The sequence below is a fragment of the Anabrus simplex genome, chromosome 14, assembly GCF_040414725.1.
Source record: "Anabrus simplex isolate iqAnaSimp1 chromosome 14, ASM4041472v1, whole genome shotgun sequence".
Lineage (NCBI taxonomy): Eukaryota > Metazoa > Arthropoda > Insecta > Orthoptera > Tettigoniidae > Anabrus > Anabrus simplex.
In genome coordinates, this window is record NC_090278.1 from 56,259,765 (window position 1) to 56,273,898 (window position 14,134).

A 14,134-nucleotide genomic window follows, 5' to 3' on the forward strand; every position below is an offset into this window, starting at 1 on the left:
GAACGCTTAGGGACGGGGGGCGAGGGGGTAAGATATATAATATATTATCGAAAGTAGTGTCGGATGAATACTTTTCGGGCTCGCTGAAATGAATAGCAACACTCCGGAATTTTTTAGTGTCTTGGGGGGGGGGGGCGGTGATGGGGGAGTGATATATAGAAATAATAGAAAATACTGTCGAATACTTAGTCTTCGGGGTCGCTGAGATGAATAGTGACACTTCGGAATTTTTAAAGTCCAATTTCAGTCCCCATCGTAGTGAGGGAGATGGGAGAATGATATATAAAAATAATCGAAAATAGTGTCGAATCCACAGTTGTCGAGGACGCTGAGATGAATAGTGAAACAGCGGTTATTTTATAAGTCGAAGTTCATCCCGCTTTGGGATAGGGGGCTAGGGGTATGATATATAAAATTAATCGAAAGTAGTGTCGAATACATAGATTTCGATTTCGCCGAGGTGAATTGTACACTTCGAAATTTTAGTATCAGGAGACAAACCTCGTGGGGGTAGGCCATCCCAGGAACCCTTTGGGGCGGGGGAGGGGGGCGAGGGTCTGAGATATAAAAATCATCAAAAGTAGTGTCGAATCCACACTTTTCGCGGTCGCTGAGATGAATAATGGCACTCCGGAAATTTTTAAAGTTCAGCCCCCTTTGTGGTGGGTGGCAATTGGAGAGTGATATATAAAAATAAACGAAAATAATGTTGAATCCATAGTTGTCGGATATTTTACAAGTCCAACTTCATCCCCCTTTCTAGTGGGGGGTGAGGGGGATTCAGATTTAAAAATAATCGAAAATAATGTCGAAGCCATTGTTTTCGGGGTCGCTGAGATGAATAGTGACACTACCGATTTTTTAAAACTCAGAGTTTAACCCCCTTTAGGGGGAGGGGGACTGAGATATAATAATAATAATAGTATCTCTCAGTATGACTTTCAAGTATGACTTACTACCTGGAAAACATACTGTGGGAGTAAGACGCCCCTAGAACCATTTCGGAAGCAGGTGAAATATATAATCCATTTTAATAAATAGAAGTCAGTTTGGCGCGATCTATATATACTGTACTATACATATATAAATTAAGGCATAAAATGAAAACGGGCATGAATTAATGAGACCATTCTAGGCATCCTAGAAACTTAAAACTTGGTACCAGACAACCTGATGACTGCAGGATCCCTAGAAAAATCTAAAATTCTCAAAATTCTCTGAGAGGAACACGTTGGGAGTTTCATATCTGCGTAAGAACACAGTCAGTGATATTTATCCTTAAAGGCTTGTTAATAGTGGAATACTGTGTAGAAGGGATACTGACTGGAGGGTGATTGGGGATTTAAATGAGACTATGGAGTGGGTATGTGGGAAACTGGGAGTGAAATTTCTAGATCCTAATGGGTGGGTAGGAGATAGGGATCTGCGCTCAGATGGCCTTCATTTAAACCGCAGTGGTACGTATAAGTTAGGAAATTTGTTTGGAAGGGTAATAGGGAGGTACATTCAGGAAAACGGGATGGCCTAGGGAGCGGTGATAAGGGAACAGGGAACTGGAAGTCAAGTAGGGATGACATAAAATTGTTAGTGTTGAACTGTAGAAGCATTGTAAGGAAAGGAATAGAATTAAGTAATTTAATAGATATATATTTACCAGATATTGTAATAGGAGTTGAATCATGGCTGAGAAATTATATAATGGATGCAGAAATTTTCTCGCGGTACTGGAGTGTGTATCGTAGAGATAGGATTGGAAGGGTGGGAGGGGGAGTGTTCATTCTGGTGAAAGAAGAATTTGTAAGCTACGAAAAAGTTAAAGATGAGACACATGAAATTCTAGGTGTAAGGCTCATTTCTAAAGATAATAGGCAACTTGATATATATGGAGTGTACAGTTCGGGAAAGGGTAGCACTGACGCGGATTCGGAATTATTTGATAGGATAGTCAGCTATGTGGGAAACGACATGGAAAGAAATGTGATTGTAGCGGGAGATCTGAATTTGCCAGATGTCAATTGGGAAGGAAATGCGAATGACAGGAAGCATGACCAACAAATGGCAAATAAGTTAATATGGGAAGGACAGCTGATTCAGAAAGTGATGGAACCAACCAGAGGGAAAAATATTTTGGATGTGGTGCTGATAAAACCAGATGAGCTCTATAGGGAAACTGAAGTAATAGATGGTATTAGTGATCATGAAGCTGTTTTTGTGGTAGTTAAAAAATAAATGTGTTACAAAGGAAGGTCTTAAAAGTAGGACTGTTAGGCAGTACCATATGGCTGATAAAGCAGGTATGAGGCAGTTTCTAAAAAGTAACTATGATCGGTGGAAAACGGTAAATAAAAATGTAAACAGACTCTGGGATGGGTTTAAAGAAATTGTTGAGGAATGCGAAAACAGGTTTGTACCAATAAGGGTGGTAAGGAATGGTAAAGACCCACCTTATTATAATAGAGAAATAAAGAGACTAAGAAGGAGGTGCAGACTGGAAAGAAATAGAGTTAGAAATGGATGTGGAAGTAAGGAGAAATTGAAGGAACTTACTAGAAAATTGAATCTAGCAAAGAAGGCAGCTAAGGATAACATGATGGCAAGCATAATTGGCAGTCATACGAATTTTAGTGAAAAATGGAAGGGTATGTATAGGTATTTTAAGGCAGAAACAGGTTCCAAGAACCCCGTTTATCATCATACCATTGCCTGCTGTCCATCTCACAACATTTTCAAGGTCACACTGCAGTTGCTCACAATCTTGAAACTTATTTATCACTCTATAGAGAATAACATCATCCGAGTGGGGAGTGTGTATGTGAGGATCTTCAAAAGGCAGAAGTATTCAGTCAGCAGTATGTAAAGATTGTTGGTTACAAGGAAAATATCGAGATAGAGGAGGAGACTAAGGCCAGAGAAGTAATAAAATTTACATATGATAACAATGACATGTACAGTAAGATACAAAAGTTGAAAACTAGAAAAGCGGCTGGAATTGATCAGATTTCTGGGGATATACTAAAGACAATGGGCTGGGATATAGTACCATATCTGAAGTACTTATTTGATTATTGTTTGGTCGGAGGAGCTATACCAGATGAATGGAGAGTTGCTATAGTAGCCCCTGTGTATAAAGGAAAGGGTGATAGACTTAAAGCTGAAAATTACAGGCCAGTAAGTTTGACATGCATTGTATGTAAGCTTTGGGAAGGCATTCTTTCTGATTATATTAGACATGTTTGCGAAATTAATAACTGGTTCGATAGAAGGCAATTCGGTTTTAGGAAAGGTTATTCCACTGAAGCTCAACTTGTAGGATTCCAGCAAGATATAGCAGATATCTTGGATTCTGGAGGTCAAATGGACTGTATCGCGATTGACCTGTCTAAAGCATTTGATAGGGTGGATCATGGGAGACTACTGGCAAAAATGAGTGCAATTGGACTAGACAAAAGAGTGACTGAATGGGTTGCTATATTTCTAGAAAGTAGATCTAAGAGAATTAGGGTAGGTGAAGCTTTATCTGACCCTGTAATAATTAAGAGGGGAATTCCTCAAGGCAGTATTATCGGACCTTTATATTTTCTTATATATATAAATGATATGAGTAAAGGAGTGGAATCGGAGGTAAGGCTTTTTGCGGATGATGTTATTCTCTATAGAGTGATAAATAAGTTACAAGATTGTGAGCAACTGCAACGTGACCTTGAAAATGTTGTGAGAAGGACAGCAGGCAATGGTATGATGATAAACGGGGCTAAAAGTCAGGTTGTGAGTTTCACAAATAGGAAAAGTCCTCTCAGTTTTAATTACTGCGTTGATGGGGTGAAAGTTCCTTTTGGGGATCATTGTAATTATCTAGGTGTTAACATAAGGAAAGATCTTCACTGGGGTAATCACATAAATGGGATTGTAAATAAAGGGTACAGATCTCTGCACATGGTTATGAGGGTGTTTAGGGGTTGTAGTAAGGATGTAAAGGAGAGGGCATATAAGTCTCTAGTAAGACCCCAACTAGAGTATGGTTCCAGTGTATGGGACCCTCACCAGGATTACCTGATTCAAGAACTGGAAAAAATCCAAAGAAAAGCAGCTCGATTTGTTCTGGGTGATTTCCGACAAAAGAGGAGCGTTACAAAAATGTTGCAATGTTTGGGTTGGGAAGAATTGAGAGAAAGAAGATGAGCTGCTCGACTAAGCGGTATGTTACAAGTAACTATTCTCATTTTGGTTCCGTATTGAAGTTGACGTATGTCTCAAATATTATTACAATATTATAAGCCCACCTGTTCAATACAATACAATATGATCCACTATTTCATATGGTCAAAAATTTTTTATACATAATAAATAAAAGTCGATGGTACATGTTTCACCCTCCTTACGGGCATCATCAGCCTATATCAATCTTAAAAATAATACATATAGAGTCATTCTAATCTTATAAATTATAGGTTAAAATGTTGAAAATGATTTCGTAAAACATTATACAATAACATCTAAAACAACGATAATGCACCAAAGTATGTTAAAGAGAGTAAATTAACATTTTTGAAGATTAAAACATGATTAAACATGAAATTTTGAGAGTTTAAAACTAAAATGGATCCTTTTTTTATAATATCATTGAGACTGTGAGGGCCTTGAGTGTGAATACAATCATCAAAGGGGGATGTTTCTTCAATTCCCAAGTTGAATCCAAGATGGTAAAATCATTGTCAGTTATTTAAAACGGAAGTGTGAACGTAATAAACATGTTAAAATGTATATGGTTGGGATATCTGAAAGTCGAAAAGAAAATGGAACTTCTTGTAGAGGCGTTGCTAATGATAAAACGTATGCAAAGCTAGCGGAGTTCAGAAATTATGTGGTAGTCGATTGGATCTAAAAGATAGTCTAGTTGATGTTATAATTCCGTTGAAACACTTGATGGAAGAAAAGATCAGGATTTTTCGTGCGGTGTGTATTAAGTACGTCAGGTTGTCAGCTAGCTTCACTGGCGTTGCTGAAACAACCTGACATACTTAATACACACCGCACGAAAAATCCTGATCTTTTCTTCCATCAAGTGTTTCAACGGAATTATAACATCAACTAGACTATCTTTTAGATCCAATCGACTACCACATAATTTCTGAACTCCGCTAGCTTTGCATACGTTTTATCATTAGCAACGCCTCTACAAGAAGTTCCATTTTCTTTTCGACTTTCAGATATCCCAACCATATACATTTTAACATGTTTATTACGTTCACACTTCCGTTTTAAATAACTGACAATGATTTTACCATCTTGGATTCAACTTGGGAATTGAAGAAACATCCCCCTTTGATGATTGTATTCACACTCAAGGCCCTCACAGTCTCAATGATATTATAAAAAAAGGATCCATTTTAGTTTTAAACTCTCAAAATTTCATGTTTAATCACGTTTTAATCTTCAAAAATGTTAATTTACTCTCTTTAACATACTTTGGTGCATTATCGTTGTTTTAGATGTTATTGTATAATGTTTTACAAAATCATTTTCAACATTTTAACCTATAATTTATAAGATTAGAATGACTCTATATGTATTATTTTTTAGATTGATATAGGCTGATGATGCCCGTAAGGAGGGTGAAACATGTACCATCGACTTTTATGTATTATGTATAAATTTTTTTTGACCATATGAAATAGTGGATCATATTGTATTGTATTGAACAGGTGGGCTTATAATATTGTAATAATATTTGAGACATAAGTGGTATGTTCCGAGCTGTCAGCGGAGAGTTGGCGTGGAATGACGTTAGTAGACGAATAAGTTTGAATGGCGTTTATAAAAGTAGGAAAGATCACAATATGAAGATAAAGTTGGAATTCAAGAGGACAAACTAGGGCAAATATTCATTTATAGGAAGGGGAGTTAGGGATTGGAATAACTTACCAAGGGAGACGTTCAATAAATTTCCAGTTTCTTTGAAATCATTTAGGAAAAGGCTAGGAAAGCAACAGATAGGGAATCTGCCACCTGTGCGACTGCCCTAAATGCAGATCAGTATTGATTGATTGATTGATTGATTGATTGAAAGTACTAATTTTTAACCCCCTCCCCCATATCAAGATGGTGGCACAATCTCCCAGACAAGTTAGAAAATAGAAATTTGGCAAAATTATAGCTTTTTTCCTGTAACCAATGGAAAATTTACGAGATGTTTAAAAAAAATTATTTTTTTACTCCCAAAAATATCGAAATATGGAGGCAATTTTTATGACAGTGCAGACCTTCCTTTCGAGGTATTTGGTGGCTAAACGGTAAGTTGTATCACAAAACGGATGGCACAGTCTCCAGTCAATTTGGAGTAACAACAAATTTTGGTCCTATGACTTTTTGTCGTATCTCTATCCGTTATGTTAAATTTGGCTCTATTTCTGGATTTACCTAAATTTTGCACTTTGTCCACGTATAATTGATGGTTTGAGTCACTTATTGGAAAGATGCGATCATCAAATTCTACACGAATATTGGTCCACCCAGCCAAATTCTATGTTTGAAGCTGTCGCATAAGTATCTGAAAAGTAATTCACTGTGTGAAAACCTTACACAAATTTCACCCTATTCAACATTTCTAAAATAATCTTGCCTTTAAATAGATGAGATACGAGGAAATATCATAGGGCCAGCCATTTAGATAGCTAAATGAGGCCAGAGTACGTATTTTTATACAATCCGTTTTTCAATATGAATGCACTGTTTAGCAGCAGTTATTCTGTAAATAAAGGTAAACGTGCATATACTTCCGTACGTCTATCTACATTTATTAATTTAAGTCGATTTGTAGTGATCGAGAAAGGGGTGTGTCTTACATTGTAATTAATACTTTACAAATCAATAGTGACTCTCAGCAGGAGGGCGTCTGCTGTTGTAATCAGTACTCCCCACATCGACTTTAACTAGCAATAGGAATGGGGTAGTTCTCCAACGGCAGTGTACCATTGTAAGGCAAGGGAGTGTGCATTTAAAAAAAAATCTTTTACCTGATTTTCTTTATCATTAGGTATAGGTGTCCCCGATTATAAACAGATTTACCCATCAAAATGTGACTGACGTTACGCATAGTGAATTGCGGCCGACAAGTGGACCTGTCGTTATCATCACAACTCTGCAACTCGCACTTCGCATTGGAAACAATGTCTGTGGACCTCCCTATGCTTTTTCTCGAAAAACGCCAAGAGACATGCGATTAAATTTTTTTTATTCACTTCATGAACAGCAGTTTACTTCGATATCCATATACATTATAGAATACTGTAGCGAAGCACGGGTACATTTGCTAGTTAATTATACTCTTATTTTGCCAATATGAAATTTACTTTCTCACCCGATTCTTGTTTAGGCCTATATACTCCTATTTTTATTCCTTTACTTCTTTATTCTACTCGTCTCATTTCTTGCTTATAGCTGTCCGAAGACATTAAGAAGGAAATACTCATAGAAGAACATACTGATGAGCAGCTGCTGGCATACATCAAAGAAGAAACAAAGTATGTACACCACAAACCCTATACAGTATGGAATATCCTGTACCTATTCACAGTTGTGTTCAGCAGTGGTTGTTTTATCTTTGAAACTTTCCATTTTTATCAGTTTGATCCTGTCTTTACAAAGTTACATATAAATACTTATGTCTTAAAATTCTATTTGTTAAAATTATCTTAAAATATTCAGAAATTTTGAGATCCAAATTTATTTTTCATCATGTAGTTTTCTTGAATATATATCTACAAAAAAATTTCTAGAAGAACTAGGTATTTCTGAAATGTATTTATTTACAATACCTTTGATCATCGCCATAAGGCCTATCTGTGTCGGTGCAGCGTAAAGCAAGTAGCAGAAGAAAAGAATACCTCTAAGCAATCTTGAAAATGTATTCTTTCTTTCATTGTCACTGCATCATTTGTTCATCACATTCTTATCAGAAATGCCATCTGCCACTATTGCCTCCAGATATTCTCAGTAATTTTTTACATTTGTATCAACAGTGACACACAGAAAAATGCATGTTTGTAGATTATAAACTAAATCTACAAATTGAAATGTTCTTGTGTACATTGTAAACAATGTAATAATTTCAGACTAATGCAATTTAGTTTCATTAACACGTTGAGTGCCGAGCCGATTGTAGCACACTATTCCACTGGTGCTAGGCATGTTTTTGAATTGCATTCCGCTGGTGCCAAAGCAATTGTACGCGTTGTAGTCTGTTTATATAATTTTGGGATGTATTTATATGATGTACTAAGTAAATTTTATCTCACCATACCATGGTCATGTGTGACGCCATATGGTGTCACATCAATTTTTAGGAAAGATAAAATATAGCGTGAAACCATATGGTGTCACAGAATTTTTTGTCATGGAATGTGCAATACGAATTTCAAATACGGGATATTTATTTGCTAATTCAAATTAACGCAATATTTATGAAAACATAGTAAAATGCAAAACAAGTACTTATATTACATTACATATTGTTGTGAACAGTTTTTTGATAACTATAAACAATGAAAATATGCATCTCGGCACGCCCGAGTTCTTGTTACTCGTTGTAATTTTTCAAACCTTATTGGCATCGTTGTTCAAACATCGTCCTTTGTACATTTGTTTCATGTGCTTTTTTCATATTTACGTTTTACACATCTGACCGGGAAGTTAAGGGGAACGCGCTAACTATACCCTACCTGGCTGCTAGCGCAGCTCGACGCAGCCCGGTTGGTTCACGTCCGCTGCTTCGCTCCTCCCTACCTCTCCGCCACACCCCGATACTCCCGTGGCACTTCTAATTTTATGACTATTTATTAGTTCAATTTTGGCGTTTAAACTTGCACTGGGTACATGCAATTTTCATCTTGGCATTCTACTTCCTCCCACGAATATTCCTACCAAATTTCAACCGAATCCGAGTGTAACACATGTATGTGGTCCCTCATAAGATTATTACCAATATCTTCCTTTCTTTATATTTTTGCACAACTATATAAACTGAGTGATAATACGTAGGTAAACGAGGAATAAACAATGCCTGGCGCGCTTTCACCTGTGACAATGACCACTGGCCAGTCAGTGGCTTCGGAAGAATACTGTGGCGCCACATGGTGGCATAGAGTAAAAATACATAGCTGGAATAGACCCCGAAGTTCGCCCTTCACGTAGTACCAATTTTACGCGCATAGATGTCACAGCTGATTATGTACGGTGCATCGCCTGAAACTTGGTGGTGTGCTAAGTCCCAACTGACGAGCCTAATTTAGCACACGAGGGCGAAACGCAGGCAACCAAGAATGAGTTAGCTGGAAAATTTATAATGTCCAATAATGGACCATTATATTGGTATTATGAAACTCAACTGTGCCGCCATATGGCGTCACGCCAACTCTAATTTCAAGAACGGTGTGCCGCCATATGGCGTCATGCCATCTCAAATTTGAAGTCCACCGTGACGCCATATGGCGGCACGTGGCATCCAACGTGTTAATCAGTTCAATAGTGTTATAACTCAAATATTGTCAGTTTTTGAATTATTTATTTGTTTAGATTCCTCTTTTATGGTCTTTTCAGTTCTATTTTGTGTTAAGTAATTTCACCACTTGTTAATGCCAAAGCAGATAATGTGTTGTAGAAATGTAATGTACAGTTCAGTAGTGCTACATCTTAGATATCATAGTTTTCAAATAAAAATTCCACATTGTTGTAAGCATGGTATTGAATTTATACTTGTTCCAGTGTTGTGGTCACACTTGCTGATTGTTGCCATTTCCCACTTTTCACTTCAGTGCTCATTGTCAGTCAAGTGCTTGTACTTTGTTGTTTGCAAACACATTTACACAGTTATTGTAAACTAATAAAATGGCATCCACAAGAGAAGTTTTAAATTTGTGCAGGTTGTCTAAAGAGCTTTCCAGCATTCTTCAAGTAAGTGAAATTATTTGGTAGGAGTAGGTAAAAAATGATGTAATCATAGAATATTATGTCAGCATTTTTATTTTTATCAGCGACATAACAGAGTAATGCAAGTGTGTATCCTGTTTTCAAACATTTAATGCAATAGTATTTTTGAACTGTAGGTGTGCCATTGGACTACTTGCTAATTAATGTTTTGCTGTCACAACTTTCTTGGTTACTGTGTAGAATGATCTTTGATAATCCCTAGGGAACCATTGTATAAGGTCGGCTTTGTGCTCTTAGAGTCACTCTTGTATCGGCGGGTTCTGGAATGGCTAGTCATAGCTTAATGTTTGACTTCAAATCAGATTATTGATTGAAACTATGAATTCAGATAGTTTTATTTGATTTTGTTATTGATTAGAGTTTTCTCATCTGTTATGTGATGCTTTGAATTGTTCCTACTGTACATTCTCAACTAGTGGCAAGAAATATTCATTTCAGTCCTCAGAACTGCCCAGTATCAGCTTACACTCTCTCATTATACAGACCAGAACCATGTACACAACTGAAGAATGCCCGAATACGTCATCTCTTCTAGGTTCAAATTCTGCTGTTTCTTTGTAATTCCTGTGTTACAGGACACAATAGGCTATGAGAGAGAACAATCTTGTAATATGACCACCAATAAAAATGTTGCTTATGAATACATTTCACACACAAAATGAGATTTACTATTTTTGAATGGAGTTTAATTTAGCTTTGTTCTCCCTAAACGTATTGTATGCAGAGGCACTCCCGAACCAGCAAAGTGACAAGCCTTTTGTGTATTATTTTATATCTCACCACTGGTGCTATGTTATCCTGACTCATTTCAGCAGTCTACAAATATCAGGCAGCAAATTAAATGACTTCTTTCAAAATGTCTAAGAGGTTTGTTGTGTCAATTTGGTACTGAATTACATAAGAACAGGTTTTTTGCAAGTTTTCTTTACATCGCGCCGACAGAAATGGGTGTTATGGCGCTAATGGGTTTCCGACGGTGGGGCTTGAACCAACTATCTCCCGAATACTGGATACTGGCAGCACATAAGCGACTGCAGCTATCGAGCTCGGTAAGAACAGGTTTTATTATTCATAAAACTTCCTAATTGATGAGTTGTGGAAAGACACACATTCCTGAGCTTACCAATTAGTGATGAGGTTACCTTCCACTTGTGGAGAGTGACATGGCCTGAGCTATATAATTAGTGGTGAGGTTAACTTCCATTTGTGTAGAGACACATGGCCCTGAGCTAACCAATTAGTGATGAGGTTACCTTCCATTTGTGGAGACACACATTGCCATGAGGTAAATAATTAGTGATGAGGTTAACTTCCGTTTGTGTAATATCACACGGCCCTGAGCTGAACACTTTTTGCCACTCCTCCATTGTCTTCATATTTATAGATTTGATCATGGTGAAAATAAATTGATTGACCTGATCTGCTATCTATGATGGATGTAAGCAGAAATATGAATTGCGAAATTCCATTCAGTCTAGAATACACTGACGGACTCCCATCTTGTTGGTACCCATAGAAATTCACTGGATATACAAACTCGCTCCCGATGAGTACAGATAATCCTGAAATTTTCCTTTTGTACTGTTATATATTTTTCTATAAAATACATTTAATGCAGTCACTTAAACAAGAAATCCAGAAGCGTTCTGTCATTCAAACACTATTTTGTGAAAATATCAATTATAGATATTCCACATAAGTCTTTAGGGGAGAGATTTGGAACGTATTAAGTTGAATGCTAGGATGTGTAACATATACATTGTATCCCTTTTCTACAATAGAATACCCATCAGCCTGCTATCAGCCTGTTATTCTGCTTCTTTAGTATTAGTCCTGCGTCATGGCAGGATTCGGTGTTGTGATACGTTGTCTCCAGGTAGATCGGTCTCGGACCATGTCTGCATATAGTTTCACAGCTTTCGGGTCGCTGTGCTCTGTATCTCTCCTTTGCTGTCTTGTTCGTCCCTTGCGCCTCTTTCTGCTTACTTCCTGTGTATATGCTGACTTTCACAATATATTACCCTTTGCACGCAACAATTGCCCAAACCAGCGTGCACGGCTTTGCTCAATTTTCTTCTGGATCGGTGCAATGCCAAGACATTTCCTTATAACATCATTTGAAATGTGATCCACTCTATTTATGCCAGCCTTCCACCTGAGCATCTTCGTATCCATGATGCTTAGTTGACGTTCTACGTCCTTGGTAACTGGTCAGCATTCGTTGCTAAGGGAAACAACAGGACAGATAACAGTTTGGTGGGTGGTAGACTTCAGATTGTTCTTCATGCGACAGTCGCAAGGGTGCTCGTTGTCATTCTCCCCATCAGCTACGCTTTGTATATCCTTAAGTTGACTGCATCAGTAAGTCGGCCATCATCAGAGATTGTGGAGCCATAATACTTAAATTTCACTACTCGTGCTATATCTTTACCGTCTGACTCGTTGGCTGAATGGTCAGCGTACTGGCCTTCGGTTCAGAGGGTCCCGGGTTCGATTCCCGGCCGGGTCGGGGATTTTAATCGCTTCTGATTAATTCTTCTGGCTCGGGGACTGGGTGTATATGTCCGTCCCAACACTCTCCACATCATATTCAGACAACACACTACACTACCAACCACCACTGAAACACGCAATAGTGCTTACACGCCTCCATAGAGGGTTGGCGTCAGGAAGGGCATCCGGCCGTAAAACAGTGCCAAATCCACATGTGCGACGCAGTTCGCACCCGCGACCCCATAGGTATGGGAAAAGCGGCAGGAAAAGAAGGAAAAGAAGTGCTATATATTCACCGTCAACATGCATGGTTCCGACTTCTCGACGATGTAATGTCATGTATACTGTCTTCATTTTGTAGAGGCGCGGGACATATTGCGCTAGTCGATAGTTCCAATCTTCTGTTTGGCGCTGCACATCAAGCTCATTCTCTGCAGCCGAAAATACATCATTAGCATAGAGGAGTGTCCCTGTGCAGATCTGATGAAATGTTGTCCATCACAGGAATGAACAGCAGCGGTGATACGGCAGGGCCTTGCTGGACTCCTACAGTTATGCAGAAGTCATCAGATGCTCCTGCGGCAGCTTGAACATAACTCCTTCATTCTACTTAGAGCAATTGTACCCTCTCAGCAAGGTGCTCTGGAATGCCACGTTCTTGTAGCGCTGACCAGATAAGGTCACGAGGTACTCCATGGAAGGCTTTCTCATGGTCCAGAAAGTCCAGATTAAGCCTCTTATTCTTTTCACAGTGTCTCTCAACTAACAGCCTTGCGATGTGAATTGCTCGGGTTGTGCCAAAATTTTACACAAATCCAGATTGGCTTGTTGTAATTTTGCCTAAATTGCTAATCCTATTGTCGAGGATTTGTTCCAAAACTGCCACTGTGTGGCTCAGAAGTATGATCTGGTGTTAATTATAAAAATTGGCAGGGCTTCCATTATTATTGAGCGATGGTGATTGGGACTGGTAGATACGGAAATTTCAAGATTGAAATTGTGTCAAAATAGTTCCCGTAAGGCGAGTAGCAAATCATCTGTTACCTTATTGATGCCGTAAAAACGTTGGATTTGTTCCGTTTCATGATGCCACGATTTGACTAGCTGTCAAACATCCCGCTCGTATTCGCGCATGTCTAGTTTCACATATAGACCTGCCTAGCTGTTTGTTTTTATTTTTGACAATGGCCTCCTTTTCTTCACTACTTGCTGCTTTGTACGCATTCCAATGAGCAAGAAACTTGTGGAACAGCTGTTCCTTCAATGTTACTGTATCCTGAATATTGTCATTCCGAAGCCACATGTCATTGCCAATCCGTCGTCGTTGCCCTCATTTAGTTCCAAGAATAGGGCATGCAGCATCTTACAGTTTAGTCCGGGTCACTTCAACTACAGTGATTGGTGGCACTGTAAATTTTGCAACAACGTTTCCTCCTCCTGGTGCCACCATTTGATCCATTTTGGTTCATCTCCTGTGAAGTTGTCTGCAATATCTCTGAGATTCTGTCGTCCCACAGGGATTTAGACATTGTGAGTCGGATGGGAGCCACTTAAGTACCTGCCTAGATGAGTGTCACGCTTTTTGAACTGTGTGTTCGCGATTATCAGTTTGTGCATTATCGGGAGTTCGTTGGTCGTAGTCATCGTTCTTCTGTCC

The 14,134-nt window shown here is 38.4% G+C and overlaps 1 protein-coding gene across 2 annotated transcripts in view; it reads left to right on the forward strand.

Annotated features, from left to right (window-relative positions):
* The window catches only part of LOC137502996 (zinc finger protein 157-like), a 138,359-nt gene that overhangs the window by 106,275 nt on the left and 17,950 nt on the right, over window positions 1-14,134 (forward strand). For both annotated transcript variants that reach the window (XM_068230322.1, XM_068230323.1), the window contains one exon: window positions 7,438-7,520. In XM_068230322.1, coding sequence (XP_068086423.1) covers window positions 7,438-7,520 — 83 coding nt within the window. The remainder of the gene's footprint in view (window positions 1-7,437; window positions 7,521-14,134) is intronic.